A 24,233-nucleotide genomic window follows, 5' to 3' on the forward strand; every position below is an offset into this window, starting at 1 on the left:
AATCGTTAGCTCCCACTTTAGCTATCTTAGCTTTTATTGAGCCATTAAGCACCCACTGAGCCACCTAGCTCCCACTAAGCAAGTGAGCTCCCATTGAGGCTCAGAGCCTTAAACATATACTTCAAAAGACTTTTAGATGTTATTTCTATCCATAACGAAATATGGCGTCCTTTCTTAGCTTCGACATTTTATTTAGTCTAACATTAGTCATTTGTGCAAATCTTTAAGAACTTTATAGGAAGGGGTGTGATCCATCATCGTTCGAGTCATTTTCAAATGGCATCGAGGTCTCCGTGAAGAAATACTGTGTTCTTTGTGGAGTTATTTATGAAAATTTCAATTTCATAACTTTGAGATGGTCACACTTGGCTCAAGCAAATATCGCTCGATCTAATCTCGACGTTTTTGATATCTTCCCAAGTCGATTCTGTACTTCACTGAACTTTTGAGCTACTCAAAGTCAAGTTTGTTCACATTTGATTAATATAGCCATATTCTTTAAAATTCTTGTGAAACTTTGAAGTAATTGAATCCTCTTTAGCTTTGGGAGTTAATTGTCTATACCAAGAACAATAGCTCTTTACTTTATCGGTTTCAACAAGTCAGATTTGCTTGTCTGAGAACGATTCTGAATCGATCAACTATCAAGAGCCTATATAGCCTTCAGTATGTTCTTGTCAATGTGACATTGCTAAAGATGTTCGGAGCACAAATCATGCCCATAACTTGAACTTTGTGAGTTTTCATGTTAGGGAAATGTTTGTATGTAATCAAGCATTCTTGACTCATGGCTTAGACAACCATGCCATTCAAATAAATTAGCAACTATTGCTCTTTACTTTGAATGTGAGTCTTTCCGTGTGTAAACGGATCGTTTGCTGATTATGGAACATAATAATAACCATTATTTGTTCCAGCCTTAGCTTAAAAGGTCTTTAAACAAAGCATACGACCTTACAACTGATGTAGCACTTCTTGCTTCATTCTAAGATTGTAAGTCAATAACTTAGCTTAACTTCAATGTTTTGAGGTCACTTTCAAAGCGGAACACCCAAGCAGTATTTGATACTTATGAAGATAATAAGTTTCTAAGTTAAGTACAATAACATGAACTCTTTGGTAGAAATGGAATTCATTCCTTTTCTTTGTTTCTCGTTTCCTATATTTCTTATTATACGTCATCTAATAACCTTTAAGAGCTATTTCTTTAAGTATTTTGACTTTTATACTTTGTTAGGTATAATTAAGCATCTAGTGCGCCGTACAACAAAGTTTCATCTTTTCTTTTAATTCATACTTGAATTACTACATCCAAGGCCGAAGCCAAGATTTTCAAGTCTTGGGGGCCGGACTTGTTTAACAACATATTGATGGAAAAAAATTAAAATTTACTAGTTTTTTATTGTTACAAAAAAAATTAGTTGAATCGTACTCTAAGATTTTTCATAGTAGCAAAATCATCAATCAAAGATTCAACACTAAAATCTACAACAATCTCTTTTTCTATGTATACAACCAAAACATCTCTAAGAAAATCATCCTCCATTTTACTCCTTAGTTGTGTTTTGACGATATTCATTGCAGAAAAGGCACGCTCATAAGTTGATGTAGAGACAGGAAGAGTTAGCACAAGACGAATTAATCGATCAACAATAGGATATGTAGACGATTTCCCTGTTGTAGTTAACTCTTGGCAAAGATGTGATAAGGTAGATAACTTATCAAATTGCATATGTACACAAATATCCAAGTAAAAATGTTGCAACTCACATTCAAGTTGATATTTTTCTTGTTCAGAGAAGTCTTCAGGGTAATGCTTTTGCACCAAGTGGCATATTTTATCAACATCAAAAGACTTAAAAGAGTCTTTAGGATCCAATGTTGCACTTAATATAAGAAGATCAATCATTTGTTCATCAAACCTATTATTAATTTCTTGTAGTTGTGAATCTGAAGCTGCAATAAATAAATCAACTCAATAATGATGCTCCATTGTTATTTTTCCACCTTGACGAGAACGACCTTTACCGGCTATGTAAAGAGTAGTCATATCTGGAATATAAACATTATTCTTCTCACAAAAAGACTAAACCTTTTGAAACAAATCATCCCATCTAGTCAATCTAAAATTTTGTATCAAGTCTTTTGTTGTAGAAACAAGACTCGTAGCATTCACTATATCTTGACCACGCCGTTGTAGAGCTTGGCATAAATTAGCGGTCACCCCTAAAAGTTCCCTCATCAAGTGTAAAATAAAAATGAACTCAAAGAACATTAATGTATCATAAGCAGCATTAGCATTGGCACGTTGTTCAGAATTTCCTTCTTTAATAATGGATAGAAGAACACTACCTGTAGAAGAAAATGTCCTTACCAAACTGTTGATTGAATTCAAATGAGATGTCCATCGAGTATCAGCAGCACGCTGCAAGTTCCCTATTTGATTCAATCCTCTCCCAGTTTGAACCTCGTCATTAGCAATCTTGTTTGCTAAATCAGCTTTTTATGCAGCTTGTAACTCATCATGTCTTTTCGAAGATGCATCAACTATATTGACTATAATTGACAATTTAGTGAAAAATTGTTGTATGGGAATCACTTCTTTTGTAGCTCCAACCAAAGCTAATTGAAGCCGATGAGCAAAACAATGAACATAGTATGAATAGGGTGAATATTTCAATATTAAAGCTTTCAAACCATTAAATTCCCCTCTCATATTAGAAGCTCCGTCATATCCTTGACCACGAATATTTTTTGGGCTCAAGTTATGATAAGACAAAACTTTATATAATTCTTGTTGCAAGTTTAATGATTAAGTGTTTTTCACATGAACAAGATCAAAAAATCATTCTTTTAAAATTCCATCATGATCAACAAACCTTAAAATAATTGCCATTTGTTCTCTTAATGCCCTATCTTGAGATTCATCAAGGATGACACAAAATTTTGATTCTCCAATTTCCTTCTTATTTTATCTTGTACTTTTTTCGCTAAAATTTGCAAAATCTCCTTTTGAATTGTGGACGACGTATATGAAGCATTCCCTAAAAATAGTAGTGTTAGTTAAATTATGTTTGAGAGCATTGAATAAAAATACAAATCCTCTAAAAAATTTATAATGAGTACTTGGAGCATTTTGCAAAACGACTTTGTTCCCATCTTTGTTGTATGAGGCTATAAACTTTATTAGCTCAAGAAAGTTTCCTTGATTCTTAGAGTTTACACTCTCATCATGGCCTCTAAATGGACAATTTTGCAATGCTAGCCAACGAACTGCATCAATTGAAGTTTTTAACCGCAACTTGGTATTCTTAATCTCTTATCATGTCTGCCTTAAAGGTGCTGGTTCAATATGTTGATTTGTATTCAACAAGTCATCACACGCCTTTTGATTCTTATTGTGTTGGGAATTTGGACCTTTTTCCATATGATTCAAAAAGGAACAACTCTTTCCACTATTCACTTTTTTCCAATTAGTAAACCCATCATGGGTAAAACATTCGGTTGCTTTATTTGTAAAAAGAAAGCATGGAAAATAGAATGCAGCATCTCTTGATGGAGAATATTCTAACCAAGGAAATTGTTTAAACCACGTTAATTGAAATGAACGACGATGTTTTTCTGACCCAGAAAAGGGATAATCATCTTAAATGGGTTGAAACGCTTTTAGTCTCAAATACTCCCTCCTTATTTGCTCACGCTCATTGGGATGATAGTCACTAATTTGTATCCGTAGTCCGGGATCGCGCTCAAGAGTACATGAGGTATTTATATCCTTAGTTTCAAATCTTGGAACTTTTTGAGGGTTATCAGTTTCGGGAATTGAAGTATTAGATTTTTTTCCCCTCAAAATTTGTGTTTTGCTCATTATCATCACTCAAATTACTTTCGGGATTCAAATTTTTCTTTGAAGTGGAACCCTCTTCTTGTTGATTATTAACTTTTTTGTAAAAAAAAATCTAGTGTTTTTTATTTCATGATTTAATCTATATCAATACAAAACAACAATTATCAAATTATGAGCATATAACCCTAAAATTTGATGTAATGGTCCATTCAATAAATTAAAAATTAGCCAAAATTATTAAATAAATAAACATATTAACCAAGAAAACAACTAATCACAATCATGTAAATAACAATAAGAAATTTATTAATTAAATGAAATTACATAATTTAAAAAAATTAACGAAGAAGAAGAATTTTTAAAAATACCTGTTTTGTTTGATTTGCTTCTAAAGTCTGAACAATGATAAAAACAAGAGTAGAATCACAATTCTCAAAATATAATGCAGATTTCCCGTCATTAAGTTTATTTGTAGCTTAAGTCTTTGGGCTTTATCATCAAAATCAAAGCCCAAATTGAATAAGAAGCTTTATCAAAACAACAAGTGAGTGATGGGATTCGAACCCAGGCTCCTTGGAAAAAAGAATCACTACTTAATGAATATGACAAGCTTCATTTGTTGCATCATATGTGTCTTCATTTATATATATAATAACTTTAAGGGGGGCCAAAAGTTAATAATCAAGGGCCGCAAATCTGGACCGGGGAGGCCGGGCCTCCACCAGCCCCCCCCCCCCCCCCCCCCGTCCCTTCGCCCTTGACTACATCAATGAGTTGTACTCATTAGTGTATGAAACGAAAAGATATGTTGGTTGTCAACTACTGACAATTTGAGTTTTCAATTCAATACTTCATGTTTATCAAAACTACCTAGTATTTTGCATACATGATGTCTAACCGTCCTTTCGGACTTAAAAGTCATTTTATGAGAAGTGTATTTTAGAAATGCCTTTCCTTTCTTTGAGAACTATTTTCAAATATTTCCTTTACCAATCATTGAAAACAATATAATTTGATTTAGAATTCTACAAATATAAGTGCAAAGTATAACCACTTATCAAGATAATAACATAATAAGTTTGAAATTTAAAAGCATAAATGCAAACTTTCAATCTTATTAAGCGTCTTATCCACGCATTAAAATTGTCCCTTTTAGACGAGAATAAAACGATTCCAAGATCCCAAAAATCAAAAAGTGATTAAGCATGCTTTGGCTTGTCTTAACACTTAATAAAAGGTAAGCAATTTTCCCTTGCTAATAGCTCTAAGCTATTCTTGGTTCGATAAAACGTCGCATCTAATGCTTTCGTGACACTTATCTCCATTGCCACAACATCTAAGGACTCCTTACTGATATCGTTGAGTTTAACCAAAATCAACTTGTATACCGTGTATACCTTACGTTCTTAGGAAAGTAGTGATGCCTCGCTTTGGCATAGCCCGTCAGTATTCTCATTAGTTCGGTAAGTATTATTTTGAAATGGAAAATTTGACTCAATATTTTAGGGACCTAGGGTTTCTATGTTGGTTAATTTAAGTGAACTTAATTAATCATCACAACATTCGAAATCCTAAACATGCATCTAACATATCATTCATATATAATTAAGCATAAATAAATATCGAAAACATAAGTATAAGATGCATTTGCCAGCTAGCATGACCCCTTGAGTCTTCAGGTCTTCAGGGGTCTTCATTGCAACTTTATGGCTTCGTCTTCTTAGAAACGCCCTCTTCAAGACATCACCATCATTTATGCAACTACTAGTAACTAGGACTAGGACTAATCTAAATATTAAGGTACAAAAATACGCAACGATTCACAGATCATATTTAGATTTACAAAAATACATAACGGATCGCAGTCCGTATTTTCTATCCTAATCGGGCCCCACTAGTTGCCATTTTCATAAAACATGTGATATAATATACATTACATTCATCCATTCACTATATGTGAATGGCCCATGCATTTTACAACGAAACAAGTAACAATGCAATATTACGCGTAAACCAGTAACTAATTAATGTGGTTAATCCAATTAACGCGCATAATTAAAACTAGTCAAAGTTGTTAATCAATTATGTGATTAAATGCGGTAAAATGGCTCAAATAAATAATGAAGTTCCCACTAAATTCCGCATCCAACTCAATTAATCCGATTAATTAAGCCAGTAAACCCATAATTTTTCCAAATAAAATTTTGCAAATGCCGCTCATAAACCGAGGCCTAGCCTCCATTTTTTTAATTAAAATAATTTGAACACAATTAAAATAATTAAATCGGCAAAACAATGCAAAATTATATAAAATCGAGAGAATCTAGGTGCTTCGGGTTGGCCAGGTCAAGCAGCCCGAGCCCTCGTACGCACACATGTGATGCGCGCTGTTTAGCAGCCAGCACACCATGCATGCCGAGCTCCTACTAGGCGTTGCCTAGCAGCCCGCACCCTACGGCGCGCCATGGCCGCAGCTGCTGCTGCGCCATGGCTATCCCTCGCATATCCCCTACGTACCAATGCAACACCAAGCACGCACCAGCCCACGCACACCTTGCTCGAGCAGCGCCCTGCCGAGGCCCCACCCCGCACCCCTTGGCAGCCACATGCGGGCTACGCAAGCAGCCCAGCTAGCCAAGGGGTTTGTGTGGGTTGAGAGCTTCAGTTTGCGTGCTCTTACCTCGGGATTTTTATTCCGATTTTGTATAACATATATGATTAATTCTAAATTAACTTAAGAACTAATTTTGGGCAAGAAAATGAAAAATAAAATATGTGTAACTCAAATAAATTCAATTTCAAGTGCATAACCAAAATTAATTTCAAGAACCTATCTTTAAATAATTTTGGTTTAACTTGATGCCACAAATTGATAAGGGCTAACCTCATAATTAATTTAACCATACATAAATTAACAATGAGTTTTGAAAAAATTAAAAGAACTTGGAAATATGAACTCAAACATTCAACAAAAAATTCCAACATCAACTTGTGCATTCTTGAAAAAATTACATCCTCCAATATGAAGACTAATTACATTTCATTCACAAGTTTGAAGCTTTATCACTTTATTCAACTTGGATAAATGATTAAATCAAGAAATTTCAATAAAATCATGGAATCTAGTAATATATAAAGTTTCCATCACTTAACATAATTAAATATTAGAACTTTAATACTTGAAAGCTACAAACACAAACTTTTTCACACATAAAGCAATTAATTTGCAATTTATGAATAATTTTATAGCCAACTATTCAAGCACTAATTACAACTTAATAATAATGCTCAAAATAGGCTTATATATGTAGTAGGTTAATTATAATAACCATACATATAAAGAACAATTAATATGCCATTAAACAATCAAGGTTTGAAGATTTTAAAATTTTTGATAAAATGAAAAAAGCCTCAAAAACAGTGTTTTCGAGTAGAATTTGGCTTATGGACATCCCTACACGGATCAAAATTTTTCCAGAACATCAATTCCACCCAAAATTCACTTAATTTAGGTCGAAATCTGGGTTCTAGAGTCAAACTTCGATTTAAAATCGAGAGTAAAATAAACAAAACGAGCTTCTAATCTAATTAGCAAGCATAACCAGAAATTTAAAACCATTTAAATCACCTTGAAAAATAGTTACAAAAATTAAATGAGCGAGGCTCCAATACCGCTGTTTGGGTTTTGTGAAATTCAACACCACACGGAACTAAAACCCGACCCCAAGACCCGCACATAAATTAATGCAACTAAATCATGTATATTAATAAACAACATAATTAATTAACAAGAAAAGAGAAAGACGAAATTACCCTTAATGCGTGCTTCGCTCTTTCTTAGAGCTCGGACTTGAAAGCGTCGAGCCACGCAAATGCGCAAGCCTCCAACGTCTCACACCCTTGAGACCCGACCCGTACGGCCCTTACCCCGAAGCTTAGTCGGGGCTAGACCAAGAAAGACTAGAGTATTACGAACTTAAAGGTTTTCTAACCTATTGGGAGATGCCTTATTGAGTTCAACTCAAGTGAATAATCCCAACTCCTAAGGTTGGTATTTATAGGTAAAGGCTCCCAAAAACTTCAATCATCTTTCCATGTGGGAGAAATGATGAGTGAGAAAAGTAAGCAATTAATTTAATTCCAAATTAAATTAATCAGCTATGTAATAGTCAAATGACAAGTGTCAACATGTGGAAGGGAGTAGGTAAGGACCACAAACCCATCCTTGGAGGGAAAGCATAAACCCATGGCTTGCGGGCTGGTGCTAGCGCTGCTAGCATCGCCTTGCTCGCATGCTTGCGGGCTGGCGCTGCTAGCTTGCTTGCTCGACCAGCTCACCCAACCAGCACACAAGCGTGGCAGCAGGGCTTGCGGTCAAGGCAAGTGCATGGCTAGCTGCCAATCTAGCCTTGCACACCTTGCCCTATCTTGCTAGGCCAACATAAGGCTAGGTCATCGCACGTTGACTTGTCATTTGACCTATTTTCTCGTCTTCTCGATTCGTAGAATCAACTCAACTTGTGACGCTCGGTTTCAACGCTCTAAGCTCGGAATCCGACGTCTTTTTTCGTAATAACTCTATTGACTCATTTAATCCTATTGGATTTATTCGTCATTTCGGATCGGTTACTCGATTGGGTATAACCCGAAGTGTTCAGTCAAGATTAAGTTGTAATATTAATTATGCATTAATATTACTAATCGGAAGCGGCCTTCAGTTAAGCATTTTGATCACTTGACCTCACTGAATAATTAGTTTTCTAATAATTCCGAACCCTCTATCGGAATAATACACTTGTTCAAAGGACACCATTCCTTTCACTAATGATCATCTGTATTATGTAGAATGTTGATGAAATATGAATGTGAAAAGGATGATTGGTTGTGTGATTTATACAAGATTAAAGAGATATGGTGTCCAGCCTATTCTAAGAAGCAATGGTCTGGTGGTTTTATCATCTCTGCAAAGTGAAACTAGAAATAAATCTGTTTCGGAAAGGCTTAATAAGATACAAGGTTTGTGTGACTTCTACCATGTTTTCCTTGAAGTTATCTCTGAGTGGAGGAGAAGAGAAAATGGAAATGATTATAATACATTAAGGGGTAATCATCATCTTTCTTTTGCTCACATTAGCATTTTTGTCCATGCTATATCTTTATACACCATTCAAACATATGTTATTTTTTAAGAAGAGTCCATTCAGGGTACTCCATGTGAACATTCTGATGCTGGTCTTCATTTTTTAGAATATCCATACTATTTATGGAGATCTGGGAAAGATTTGCTTAGGCATCAAGTTGTTTTAAAGAAGCAAACTCATACTATATACTGCACATGCATGTATTCTAGTGAAATGGGATTGTTATGCTCTCATTCTCTTCGTGTATATCATTTACATTGTGTACCTAAGATTTCGAATGAGTATATTTTGAAGCGGTTGGACCAAGGCTGCAATGTGTACTCATACTACTGTTAATGAACCTTCTTCAAGAATTAATATTGTATCTTTTATTGTTTGGAGGTCACAAACACTAAGGAAGTTTGTGAAGTTGGTAACTAGTTGTCAAAATTCTTTTCCTGCAAGAGCAGACTGCTATTTTAATATTTTAAAAGACAAAGTTTAGAGTGTTAGGGGAACAATTGATTTCAGTGAGGCTGCTGAAGGTATTGAAATTGTTGATCATGAAGTTAATAATCCTCCCCAAGAAAAGGCAGGTTGGTGAGAGAAATCTACGGCCTAAGGGTACTGTAGAAAAGGAGTGTAATAAAGCTAGGGGTAATTGGAGGAAGAGAAAGTCATCATATACACCTTGCATGAGGGCTAAAGGTCAAGCAGAAGTTAAGGTAATATTGAACATAAAAGCTTTTATATTAGATTATTTAGTTTCATACTTATGTTCATTTCCTTTTTATAGGAATTGGATGAGAATGGACTTCCAGTTTCTTATGCTAATTCTATGTGTGATTCTAATGAATTGGTTATATTGATAAACCCACCTTCTAAGGTAATATTTTTAGTGAAATGGTTTTTTCTCTTAAATTTGTTCATTTATGTTTTTATGAATGATCAAATTGTATTTTTTTTTTTTTAATATTTTAGGTTGCTAGGAAGGCATCTTCTGTAGATGTTCATTCTTGCTCTAATGAATCTGATGAAATTATTTTCATTGGTTTTAATCAGGTATTTGTTTTTTAATTATGTTTTCATTATTTTAAAAATTATATTAATTATGTTAATATAATTTTTATATTATTGTTAATTTGTTGCTTAATTGTATTATTTTTTAGAATAATTTGTTAATTACTACCTCAAAAAGGGGTCCTTTGTGAATTACTACCCCTAAAAAGGTTGTTAATTACTACCACTAAAACAGATTAATTCTAGTAACTACTACCTTTTTTTCTTAATAAGCCTACTTAAGCTTTTAATGACATCATTATTCGTCTAAATTGTAATTAATAGCTTTTAAACCTTAACTAGTGTTTGGCCCGGGCAATGCCCCGGGTCATTATAAATGAGTTTTTATAATAAAAATTATGTGATAAAATATAAATATAGATTAAATTAGTTGCATTTAATATATTTTCTTCGTTCGACTTCAAGTTTATAGATTAGATTAACTCTTTTTAACAAAATATTGTAGACATAAGATGTGTCATTGGAGTAATGGTTGAAGTTTAAGTATAATAAGCATAAGGTCATAGGTTCAAACATTAATCTTAACAATTTATTGTTTTTTTTAATGAATTTAGTAATCGTATGATATGATTCCATATCATCTGCCCAGTGTAGACACCTAAAAATGTCTCCCCAAAACCAAACTCGATGATGAACAACTTTTCACTGCCATTATTGGTCGAGTTGAGTATTTAATCTTTGGAATACTTAAATCCATATTCAATCCAATACATTTCATTAACCAACCCAATTCTTAGCCCCTTTCCCTAAACCGTAACTTATTTTCCACTTTTCGTGTCCATATGACAAAACCAAGCGAAACCAATTTTGTGGCCCTATAATTTTGATCCAAATATTATTTGATTAGATATTACATTCAATAATCTTTCCAACGGTATATCATAATCCCAATTCCGATTTAAAACGAAGAAGATATTAGCAAACCACTAAACTCGGCCCAAAACCGATACCCTTTCACTAAAACGGCCATATCTTAAAATCTAAAAAATTTTTTGACCTGATTTTAATTGTGTTGTAAAGTATACTTGATAATCTTTCCAAAGATATATTATATGCCTTATTTCGAGTTATGGATCAAAAGTTATCATAGTTTTAAAAACACATAAAAACCTAGAATTACTACACAAAATCTAAAATGCCGCATCACGGTGTATGCTAACGTGGCACGGTGCATTGTACCATGTCATGGCATTCTCCACCGTGTCACAGTTCTTTCACATGTCTTTTTCGCATTTTTTCTCACGCGCTAAACGAATTTGGACGCATTTTTGGACAAATTGTACACCGTGACACGGCGTACTATACCGTGCCACGATAGACAGTACCGTGTCACGGTACACACACCATGTCATGGTGCCCAATTAGGGTTTTTCCACGGCACTTATCTCTTCTAGGGTTCCGTGCATTCCCCTGTTTGTTTCCTCTATAAATGCCCCCTCATTTCTGCAGTTCGGGGCATCAAATCATTCTCTCTTCCTCTCTTATACATCAAAACCTTCTCTCTTCTCTCTCTCTTGATTAAACCTAATTTATAGCCTTCCCTATTCTTCCACCATACATCCCTTAAGCACTCTAAGGATTTCATACAACACCCGAGATTCCATCCTTAAACCAAGGCGTGAAAGGTGGAATGAATGAAGTGTTTGGACCAAATCAACTCTACTTTTATTTAATTTAATTTCCATTTGATTTACTATTTATTGAAGTTACTAAAGATTTATTCATGATGTACCAATTCAAAGAAACGCGAAAAGTGAGTAATTAATTACTTAATTACTCTTATTTTTATTCTTTATTGCTAGTATCATGATTAGGGTTATTATTATAATTTGATTTGACTAACGATATTATTGTTTATTCTATTATTTTTTTATGATCACAATATTGTATGTTTAAAGGGAATATGTAATTGAAAATCACGACTAATAAGATAATTTGGACAACCGGTTTAGGTTCCTTTTTATCTTGTTATTTAATTAAGTGATCACAAATATTTTAGAATCATATGTTGCATTAATATTAAACCAATTTAGCCTAATAATAGTTTGGAGCAAATTGAATCTTTGTTTGTATTCCTTTGAGATCACAGGGAATCACTTTTCACTATAAGAATCGAGTAGAGGCTAATACGGGCGAATGTGACTCCATGACTCACTTCGTACCATCATCCCTGATCCTCCTTTCGTGGCTCCGAACCATATGGAGTTAGTAATCTCATGGATTATGAATGGGGTGTAACCTTCACGAGTCAATCGTTGTTGCTTATAGTTGTCCCTTTATTCGTGGTTGCCTTAAATGATCCGTGAACAGTTTACAAGTTCCTTAAAAACTTGTTAGAGACTCCCTAATTTCCTTGTCCCAAATCGTTGTCCCTAATCATGTATGTTAATTTCCACTTCCTAAGAGTGCCAAGCATATTCACACATGCTTAACGTAGGCGCACTTCGAACGACGCCTACACCTAGTCATGATGACACGTGGCGGACAAATGTCTTCCCATTGAGTTATATATATGTTAATATATATGTATATGGATTAAACAGATAAACCCTTGCACCACCTACCCACCACCTCCAGCAGCCCTTCTTTACCACCTCCGTCAACTCCCCCACCACAAAATCAACCCCCTCTTGGTCATCCACCACGAAACTCACCCACACTGCAAAACCTACTGTAGGGAATATTTCAAGCATCCCACACTTGAACCCCACTGTGATCATACACTTAAGCATGGTGGCGTCCAAAGGGAAGGAAGCTAGAGCAAAGGAGTCGCCAACAAGTTTTAGAAACTTGTAAACCGTTCACAGGGTGAAGGTTACACCCCTTAATGATCCAGGAGATCGTTAACTCCAACAGGTCTAGAACCATGACTGGAAGTCGGGGATGAAGGTGTAAATCAAACCTAAAAGAGATTGAACCCGCCCTAAATAGGCCTCTACTTTATTCTTCTCATATTCATGTGCGCTTTCTGACTAACATGCAGTCAATAGGTTAACCCTAAACCTGTTTATCTATGTTGGTTGAATATTAATGCATAAACAAATATATTATTGGCGATCACTTGAACTATAATCATATTAACCCTAAATAAGATTATTAATTATCTTTTTAAGCGTGATTACAAGTACAAGTTCCGTTTAATCCTGCAAGAGAGGGCGTGATCAAGCAATAACAATAATATATAACAAGCAACATAACAACAACAATCATCATCAATCATATTCTCAATAAAGCATAATAATAATAGCAAGATCCTAGGCGTACGTGATATTAACAAGATTAATAACAAACCCTAGCATGTCACTAAACATTAAAGATCAAAGCTTTATTCCTAACATGACACTAACATGATATTTAGAAAGAAATAGGAAGCATCATAATATCAGAAATATTAGTTAACCCTAAACATGATACTAGGAATTAACAAAATAATCTAAACATGATTTCTATATCAAAAGATCAATAAAGAAATTAAAGTACTTACTTCGATGCCTCGTATCTCTTTCTAGTAATAAAATACACACGTTAGTAACTTCAACGAAAAATAATAAAACAAAACAAGTAAATTAAATAATTGAAATAAGATTTGGGACCAAACCCTCAGAAATTATCAACCTTTCACGTCTAGGGCGAAGGCAACTTCGAATTTGGCTAGGTGTGTCTAGAACTAATGTATGTGGAATTTTGTATTTTGTAAAAAGGGGAAGGTTTAGAAAAACAAGAGAGAGAGAAGCTTCTAGCTTTTAGAAAGAGATAGAGATTGATGATTGTTGATTCTGAAAAACGGGGAGATAAGACCCCTTAGAAAAAATAGCACGGGATCAAAGAAAATCATATTCGAAATAAAATACCTCCTGTCGCCAATGACAAGAGTCAGTGCCAGACGACAAGCTCGTCGCCAGGCGACGACTCTGTCGTCTCGCGCTGGTTTAAAAGTCAACGCGCTTTTACACGCGTAATTACCTTTAAAACCGGTTACAAGTAATTATGCGCCCAAGCAGATTTAAAATCAGATTCAACATATTTTATTCAAAATAAAACATCTTTAAAATATAATTATCAATCCTAATCTTATTAGAATTAAAGAGAACCTTCTAGATATTCTAGAAGATCAAAATTAATCCTAATTACTTTAGGAATAATAATTAATAGGCCCTCCTCTAGATCATTGGGCCACATTTAAAATCATTGGGCCTAATTTAATTCAATCCATAACTCCCTCATAATTCATCGGAATTGGGCTTATATTATATCATTGGAAAGCTCTTTTCAAGCCCAATCCAACTACACTATTATTGGACCCTTATCTTGGACCAAACCAAATTGGACTGGCTGTTTTTATATAAATAGAGTAAGAAAAGAAATAATTTTGAAGACAAAAAGAGAGAGATATTTTAATAAAAACATCCACATCAAAAGACCTTCCACACCTTCACTTTGTTCGATAATCAAATGACGTGAAAGGTATTCATCACTTGGTTTGGTTTTGGGGAGACACATTTGGGTGTCTACAGAAGCCCCCACTTTGAATGAGTTTGGAGAAACGCAAGTTTCAAAAACAAAAATCAAAGTAGCAATAAGGATGGAGAATGATTCAAAACATTCTGCAATCCTAAATCATTCTTGTAACGCCGATACCTGCAAAATAGCGTTATTTAAAACAGATAAAAGAGTTAAGAAACGCGTGTCTTGCACCGTCAAGCACACGTCTCTAGAGTAACCGATTTTGTTTGACGATCTTCCTCAAGCTAGGGGATACCGCCTGAAGACTGCCACGCTTGCAACTGCCTTCAATTTCTGTTGTGATATTCTTCCACAAGCTAGGGAACACCATCGAAGATAACTTCGCTTGAAGTGATCTTCTGCCGTTTTGTGACTATCTTCCGCAAGCTAGGGAACTTAATCGAAGATAACTTCTCTTGAAATCACCTCCTATTTCTGACAACCTTCCACATCCTAGGAAACGCCGTCGAAGATAACTTCGCTTGAAGCCATCCTCAATTTTCTGTCAACCTTTTACATCCTAGGGAACGCCGTCGAAGATAACTTCGCTTGAAGTCATTCTTAATTGTTTGTGACATCCCTCCGCAAGCTAGGGAATGTTGTCGAAGATAACTCCGCTTGCAGCCATCTTCAGTTGTTTGTGATAACCTTCCGCAAGCTATGGAACGCCGTCGAAGATAACTCCGCTTGCAACCATCTTCAGTTGTTGTGATAATATTCCGAAGAAAACTACCGAAGACCAACGCTTGTCGATCATTAAAGCTCGCTTGAACTTTGCTGCTGTGATATTTGCTGAAATTACCGCGGTGCCAGTACGTCGGCGCATTTTGCTGCTTGTGAACCATTACGTCGGTGCTTGTGATGAGCCAATGCTTAGGCGCTTTAAGCTAAGTAAGATGATCTTTTATCAGGTCGATCACCTACTGTTATTGTAATCGAGCCAATTACTTAATCATGTCAAATTGCTTATAGGGGCTAACTGGCGTACCAAGGAACCCGAAATTTCTGCATAAGGTCTGCATAGTCATTTATGAGGGCCACATATCTTGTCGTCGTACCAGCGCGCACCAGTGCATACTATCGCCAGTATTTTGCTCTATCGCCAGGCGACAATCCTTAGCGCCTGGCGACAACCTTGTCGTCTGGCGCTGGAGTCGAAATTTTTGAATAAAACCCTTTTCTGCTGCTGCTGCTGCTCGTTTGCTCGGTTTCGCTCCGAACCCTCAACTTGGTCGTTTCCTTTCAACCAAGTCTGCTCAAATATTTTGCAAATTAAAGCTCTTCATCTCTAATTTACTGATCCATGTAAGTTTTGCTTTAACTCCTCTTATCTTGAAAGAATCTTATGCGTTTAAATTTGCGGTTTTTCGAAAAAATCCAGGAATGTTCTTGCTCGCTTGTTCTGTGGAAGTGATAGCTTCCCATGCCTTGAAACTCTATCAAAAATCTTATCCTTCAAGATTTTACCAAGTCCAAATTAATTTCCGTAGAGATCTTTCATCTTGGGAAATTCGTGATTATGACCAATTATTATTCCAAACGAGGTGCTTGATCAAAATCCGGGTGTGCTCAATTAATCATGCTGATCGTCAATCTAACTATGATCGGGCCGACTCTAGTTGATTTGCTAAGCCATTTGCGTCCTTTTGCTTCAAATCTTTTGTAAAGGTTGCTCGTACCTGCATTTATATTTTAGACTATAGGACTTTGCCCATCTTTTTCATTTTTAGGGTTAACCTAAGGCTTAGTGTTGCTTGATTCATTGCATAATACACATATGACTTGTCAGACTCGACTCAAAGCGTTTGACACATATGACTTGACATGACTCAAGGTGTAAACTTGACTTAATGCAATTGACCGACTCGAGGTCGACTCAACTCAATGTGACTCGTGTGTGCGGAGTGTCGACTTATGAGACTCGATGTGTACATGACTTTGTGTGCATTCGACTCGAAAACGCAAAAAAATAAAAAAATTTCGTCATTTTTATGGAGGGTACCGACTTTCTCCTGAAAAAGAAAGACACGAAAGGGAAGAAGTGAAGTGTTTGATGATGCATGTTGAATGAGCTTTAACAAATGTATGGATCAATGTCGTATCTTAGAGCGCAAAGATTGTAACATCCTAGGCTATCTCCATGGTTGATTTTGGATGAAAGTATTTAGGAAACTTAGGCACAGAGGCTAAGTACTTCATACTTCGTGATGCAATGATAATGAGTGATCTTGATATGACAAGACGTGCTTCATCGTTATGTTAAGATTTCATGACAAAGGGTTCCTAAAGGTAGGATTATTTGTCTATTTATCTGTGATGTGTGTGAAAGTGGCACTAAAGCTAGGCTGCAAAGGCTAACAGTATGGAGAAATATTATTTCAAAAAGAAAGTCAAATGATGGTGACTATAAGGCTAGGTAAGCTAATGATGTAGGGATCAAGCCCCCAAGTCTAGCTCTAAATGGATGGGGATGAGCATTGGAGATCCCTTGATATGATCATGCATGAATGTGAATATGAATGCATTTTTATTACGGCCGCACCTCGATGTGAGGTTGCCTACGTATCCGTTAGGAATCAGGCCAAACGTAGCTCTAGCCGAACCTCGCACAAGTATGTGTATACCTCAAAGAAGTCTTTTAAGGGTTGTAACGTGGTTAGGCTAAAGGTTTGATGAAGAAGGGGATAAAGGCTCAAGACCCTAGATAAGCCCCCAAGGTGTGCAACCTTGTTTTTGAATCTTTGTATTATTGTGCTTGAGGTTTCTCACTTTTTGACTCTCTTTTGTTTATATTTTTGCTCTCTCTTTTTTTTTTTTTTTTGCTTTTGCATTTTTTATTTTGAACCTTTTTTGATAAGTGTGGGCAATCCCGATCATGCGGTCTATCACTCACTTGGCATTCATGTTTCTCAGGCACGGTACCGAGCACTCGATAAGAAACGCGATCCGAGACGTGTTCATATCAAAGACGTGTTCATATCAAAGACATGTTCATATCAAAGACATTGGAACACTTGCCCTTTTGCACACTTTTATTGCTAGTTTATTCTTTTGATCTTTTGAGTTCTATGTAAAATCACTCAAGCCTTCGAAATTGCATAAGTTGCACACCATCCTATCCCAAGGTTAGGTAGATGTGGGTCGAAGAAAGAAAGGTTTATCGTTAGACGAGGCTCAAAGTGGTTTATCAAGAAAGGATTTATATTTTTAAATGGGTGAAAGGTAACATGATATGGCTATAAGGGGTACCTCTGATCATAAGTATACCTTGTGTTTAGTTCGGCGTTTTTTTTTTTTTTTTTTTTTTTTTGTAATGCGATGATCATATGTAAGAAAATAAACGCTCATTTTATTAAAGGGAGAAGAAGAAACCTATAAAATAAAATCTAAGGAAAACAAAAGGTGCCTATGCTAGACTTATTTGGGGAAGGGAGGAACAAAAAAAGATAGAAAAAGAGGTCACGAGATCTTGTCGTTGAAGCTCGCCTTGTGTCTTTTGCTTGATCATCACCCGGTCTTCTTGCTAGCTAGAGGCAATGGGATTTTGTTTGCTTCTATGAGATCTTGAATGAGATTTTGAAATCTATAACATTCATCCGTGGTATGACCCTTTCCTTGATGGTACTTGCAATAAGAGTTGGGATTCCATCTCAAAGATCGCTTTTCTGGCATTGTATCTTCAGTAGGGCCGATAGGTTTGATTAATCCTCGATCATAGAGACAATCAAAAGCAGCATCATAAGTCATTCCAATGGGCGTGAACTCTCTTTTTGGTTTCTTTTTAGATCCTTGATTATCCATGGCTAAGACACCATAGGTACTAACATTATTACTAGAGTGAGTGTTTTCGGAAGAAGAAGGATGGTCGGTTTTCTTTCCTTTCCAGCCACTGTTGTTATTTCTACTAATCTTGGCCTTCTTGTTTCTCGGAGGAACATGAAAGGAGATTTGAATCAATGAGGTCTTGAACATGATCCTTGAGGGCGAAACATTCTTCAGTGGTATGACCATGGCCTCTATGATATTGGCAATAGGATTTTGGGTCCCAATTGGAAGACCGTCTCTCAGGTACTGGATCTGGAATTGTACCAATAGGGTGGATGAGACCTTGGCCCTGGAGGTAGTTGAAAGCTTCGCTATAAGTCATTCCTATTGGTGTGTACTCATCAATGGTCTGTTTTGCCCCGACTTAGGAACATTAAGTTTTTCATTAAAGCTTTGACGGGAGAAAGAGGAAAAATAGTGATCCTCCTTTTTGTCCTTTCGGTCTTGACAATGAGAACCTTGTTCGATAACCATTTTCCAGTTTGCTAGTCCTTCTATTGCACCCATATGCATGACAACAGTATTGTGTAGTTCATGAACGTCCTCTCCCAGAATTGACGAGTTTTCCTCGGTATTACTTAAAAAAACTTCTTCTTCACTAGCCATTATTACGACCCTTTTTCTTCTATCAAAGAGTGATACTTTAACAAAAAGTGTTGTCTTGGTTAAACACTCTTCTCTCCTCAATCAAGCGCTGTGGAAAGGGAAGTTAGGGATAATTTTTTATTTTTGACTCAAACTCTATTCAACATGCAGTTGATGGAAGGAGAACATGGAAGGGAATAAGAATGGAATGGGGGATGTATGTGTAGAGAGATCATGTAGAGAGTGAAAAAATGATATAGATAGAGATATATGGGAGAATTAGGAATAGAATAGGCCCCCAACTCAAATGACGGAAAAAACCGACTCATGCATGAACCTAAGACATGGTCATGGTGACATATTCACAAAGTGTGTGCTAAGACTAGTGAGTGTAGGTGACATGTTTGACTCGTGTCATGACCATGGGACTATGTGCCTAGACTAAATTAAGGACTGAACATGATTACTGTCATTAATAAACTGATTAAACCGTTTTTGCAAATTGATTAGTCAAACTCGTCGCGAGGACTTCGAGCAAAAATACGGGTTGTCGTCAGACGACAGAACTGTCGTCAGACGCTAAGGGTCAGCGCCAGATGAAGGGAACGTCGCCTGGCGCTAATCTCTAGCGTGTGGCGCCACAGTCCAAATCTCTGCGCCATCGATCTGGGACTGTTTCGAGTATTTTGCTCTAAAGGGACAAACCTAAAAGTCGTACTAAGTCAAGTTTGATCGATTTATTAGACTTTAATCATTTATAATTAATTAATTAATTAAATTAGCAAAGTCTTTTAGTCATTAATTAGTTCATTTAAACTCATTCACAAGTCAAACAAACCATTAGTGTAAACACATATAGGTTATGCACAAGAAATAATGCACAAGTAGTCATATAGTCACGATATGATGCAATGAGTTTACAACCTAACCATGGCTCTAGTTCTCTAAAGTTCGGGATATGGGTTAGTCAAAGAGGGTCCATGGTTATGAGTCCGGATGCACCGCGCGGAAGCCTTACCTTTGGAAGGGTTGGCGCGAGTGGATGGGACCCCGCGAGTTAAACTCGTTTCTACAGTTTGGTGAATTCAACAAACTCGGATGTACCCTTCGTTGCCAGGAGCGTTCGATTGGGTAGATGGAGCGTGAATCCCCAGAGGGTTATGGCCATATGTAGAACACATATGGGTTTCAGAAAAAAGGGAAAAATTCAATCAAGAAGTAAAATCGAGCAAACAGTACTAGAAAACTAGTCGAAACAAGAAGGTAGATTTCTGGCTCGGTATTGGAAGAATTCGGCGCGAGAAAATAGCGTCTGTCGCCAGACGCTGACACTGTCGCCAGGCGACAGCGCCATCGTTTGGCACTGATGCTGTTTTCTCAACAGTAATTCCTACATGCCTCGGTAGCTTTCTGTTCTTGAATTTTCCAGCTTTTTTTCATAGCGTTATTTCGACTTTAGTTGTGAAAGATATTTCCCTGATTTCTTACGTGTAAAAATCCTATGTTTTTGACGCATTTCGAATGGTCTTTCCAATACGGACCTTTTTATGCTTATGCCAATAATGTCAATCAAAATTACGCACATGAAATACTTAGAATTTTTCGAGTCTCATCCACTCATTCTAAATCATTACCAAAATAAATTTTAGGAATTAAAATAGAAATCCTTCCCCAGTGGAGTCGCCAAAAAACTGTAGGGAATATTTCAAGTATCCCACACTTGAACCCCACTGTGATCATACACTTAAGCATGGTGGCGTCCAAAGGGAAGGAAGCTAGAGCAAAAGAGTCGCCAACAAGTTTTAGGAACTTGTAAACCGTTCACAGGGTGAAGGTTACACCCCTTAACGATCCAGGAGATCGTTAACTCCAATAGGTCTGGAACCATGACTGGAAGTTCGGGGATGAAGGTAAAAATCCAACCTAAAAGAGATTGAACCCCCCCCTAAATAGGCCTCTACTTTATTCTTCTCGTATTCATGTGGGCTTTCTGACTAACATACAATCAATAGGTTAACCCTAAACCTGTTTATCTATGTTGGTTGAATATTAATGCACAAACAAATCTGTTATTGGCGATCACTTGAACTATAATCATATTAACCCTAAACAAGATTATTAATTATCTTTTTAAGCGAGATTACAAGTATAAATTCCCTTTAATTCTGCAAGAGAGGGCGTGATCAAGCAATAACAATAATATATAACAAGCAACATAACAACAACAATCATCATCAATTATATTCTCAATAAAGCATAATAATAATAGCAAGATCCTAGGCGTACGTGATACTAACAAGATTAATAACAAACCCTAGCATGTCACTAAACATTAAAGATCAAAGCTTTATTCCTAACATGACACTAACATGATATTTAGAAATAAATAGGAAGCATCATAATATCAGAAATATTAGTTAACCCTAAACATGATACTAGGAATTAACAAAATAATCTAAACATGATTTCTATATCAAAAGATCAATAAAGCAATTAAAGTACTTACTTCGATGTCTCGTATCTCTTTCTAATAACAAAATACACAAGTTAGTAACTTCAACGAAAAATAATAAAACAAAACAATTAAATTAAATAATTGAAATAAGATTTGGGACCAAACCCTCAGAAATTATCAACCTTTCACGTCTAGGACGAAGGCAACTTCGAATTTGGCTAGGTGTGTCTAGAACTAATGTATGTGGAATTTTGTATTTTGTAAAAAGGGGAAGGTTAGGAAAAATAAGAGAGAGAGAAGCTTCTAGCTTTTAGAAAGAGATAGAGATTGATGATTGTTGATTCTGAAAAACGGGGAGAATAGACCCCTATTTATAGAAAAAATAGCACGGGATCAAAGAAAATCATATTCAGAATAAAATATCTCATGTCGCCAACGACAGGAGTCAGCGCCAGACGACAAGCTCGTCGCCAGGCGACGACTCTGTCGTCTCGCGATGGTTTAAAAGTCAACGCGCTTTTACACGCGTAATTACCTTTAAAATCGGTTACAAGTAATTATGCGTCCAAACAGATTTAAAATCAGATTCAACATATTTTATTCAAAATAAAACATCTTTAAAATATAATTATCAATCCTAATCTTATGAGAATTAAAGAGAACCTTCTAGATATTCCAGAAGATCAAAATTAATCCTAATTACTTTAGGAATAATAATTAATAGGCCCTCCTCTAGATCATTAGGCCACATTTAAAATCATTAGGCCTAATTTAATTCAATCCATAACCCCCTCATTATTCATCGGAATTGGGCTTATAATATATCATTGGAAAGCTCTTTTCAAACCCAATCCAACTACACTATTATTGGACCCTTATCTTGGACCAAATCAAATTGGACTGGCTATTTTTATATAAATAGAGTAAGAAACGAAATATTTTTGAAAACAAAAAGAGGGAAATATTTTAATAAAAACATCCACATCACAAGACCTTCCACACCTTCACTTTGTTCGATAATTAAATGACGTGAAAGGTATTCATCACTGGGTTTGGTTTTAGGGAGACACATTTGGGTGTCTACACCTACGACAATTATCGCCCCTCCCTTTGCCCCAACTCTTAAAACCCATCCCCTCCCCTTTCCTCAACCCCGATTACCGTCCATTCCCTTTTTTTAGCCCCCCAAAAACATTCCAGCCACATGATAGGGCTTTGTTTTGTTGTGAGGAATGGAGAAGGATGAGTTTTGTGGTGATGGAAGGTAAGGGCCATGGTGGGAATTGTGTGTCAGGGAAGCGAAATAGAGGTGGAAATCATGGTAGGGGATTAGGAAGGGGGTGGATTTTGTGGTGGGGGAACGGGAGGGTGGGTTTCGTGGTGGGGGATTAAGTATGGGGAATGGGTTTCGTGGTGGGGGATTAAAAATGGGGAATGGGTTTCATGGTGGAGGAGCTGCCGGAGATGGTAAAGGGCTAAAGGGGCGCTGCCGGAGGTGGTTTAATGGTGGTGGGAAAGTGATGCTAGGGTTTTAGTTAATTAAGGTTTAAGAGCTACTAATTAGAATTAAACAAATGAATATATATTACTTAGTAAATGACATATAATTTTTAGGACATGAACATATATTACCTTAAATCTGTACCACAAGACTTTTTTATTTCATTTAAAAGATCTGGATCTACGACTGGTGACTTTTGTTCACGACTTTTTTTTAGTTTCTATACTTTTGTTTGAATAGGTTAATCATCATCATCTCTATTTTTTAACCAATTTGTTAATGTTTTTGCTAATAAATCCATCATTTAACTAAAAATTATACATTTTCTTCGAAATGAAATTTACGTTTCTTCATAATCTGTCTTCTCCGACCGAATATTCTCCAAATTATTCATTTCCAAAGTGTTCATCTTCGAAGTGTTCATCTCTGTTTCGATTCTACAAAAGTACTACCAAATAAGTAGATTTTAGTCAATTTTGCACAAATATAAGTGAAATTATAGTAGATTATGTTTCCCAACATCAAAACGTAAATTAAAATTTAAAATCTAGGGTTTATACTCAAAATTCTACTAAAATGAACAAACTCTTACTCTTTTTTCTTGGAATCTAGTTGTGATTGAAGAACTTCAACGCGAATGTCATATATTTTTAGTAATTTTGATGCAATTTGCAGTAATTTTGAAGCAATTTGTAGTGATTTTGTTGCAAGTTTTTGTTTTTAAACAAAGAGGAATTGACGAAGAAACTTTTCAGGTTTTGAAATGGTGGTTTTGAATTTTTTTTTTTTTTTTTTTTTTTTTGTATATATAGATGGGGTAGGGGCGGTTACTTGCAGTAACTGTAGTTAGTTGGAAGGTACTACAAGTAGTTATGTGGTTAGTGGGGGTGTGGGTAAGGGGTATATAGTAATTTCAGGGGGTAGACAGTTATGCCTAAAGGGGGGTGTAGCCATTAGGAAATAGGTCGACCTAACCCAAATATTTGTGAGGTCGCTACAAAACGCAGAAGCTTTGTAGCAATTGGTAATTGCTTAAACATAAAAATAAAAGCACGTGACATGAATCAGCACTACCCATGTCATGTCAAATCAATATAAATACTTGTTTTAAATGTAAAAAAACCCAATTTCCTTTTCAAAACCGTCATTACCCATTTTCTCTCTCTAACCATCACTTCCTCTCAAGTTCATTTTCAGAAATCTCCATAAACATTTTCAGAAAACCTTGATGTCAAAAATTTCATGCATAATCATGGATATTAATATTGAAATTGCTGGTGCTAAAGAAAATCCACGTAAAATAAAAAGGTAATTTTC

The 24,233-nt window shown here is 35.9% G+C and overlaps 1 protein-coding gene across 1 annotated transcript; it reads right to left on the reverse strand.

Moving 5' to 3' along the window:
• Positions 1 to 1,417: 1,417 nt before the first annotated feature.
• Positions 1,418 to 1,909, reverse strand: LOC145566541 (uncharacterized). The gene has a single exon (XM_081625928.1). It carries the CDS (start codon positions 1,907 to 1,909, stop codon positions 1,418 to 1,420), a length of 492 nt encoding a protein of 163 aa, XP_081482054.1.
• Between the last annotated feature and the right edge of the window lie 22,324 nt (positions 1,910 to 24,233).

Source organism: Chenopodium album, chromosome 11 (genome assembly GCF_948465745.1).
Source record: "Chenopodium album chromosome 11, dcCheAlbu1.1, whole genome shotgun sequence".
In the NCBI taxonomy this organism is placed as follows: Eukaryota; Viridiplantae; Streptophyta; class Magnoliopsida; order Caryophyllales; family Amaranthaceae; genus Chenopodium; species Chenopodium album.

What these genes read in the sequence shown, in the direction of transcription:
- LOC145566541 (XM_081625928.1), bottom strand. Translation starts at nt 1,909, where the DNA reads ATGATTGATCTTCTTATATTAAGTGCAACATTGGATCCTAAAGACTCT.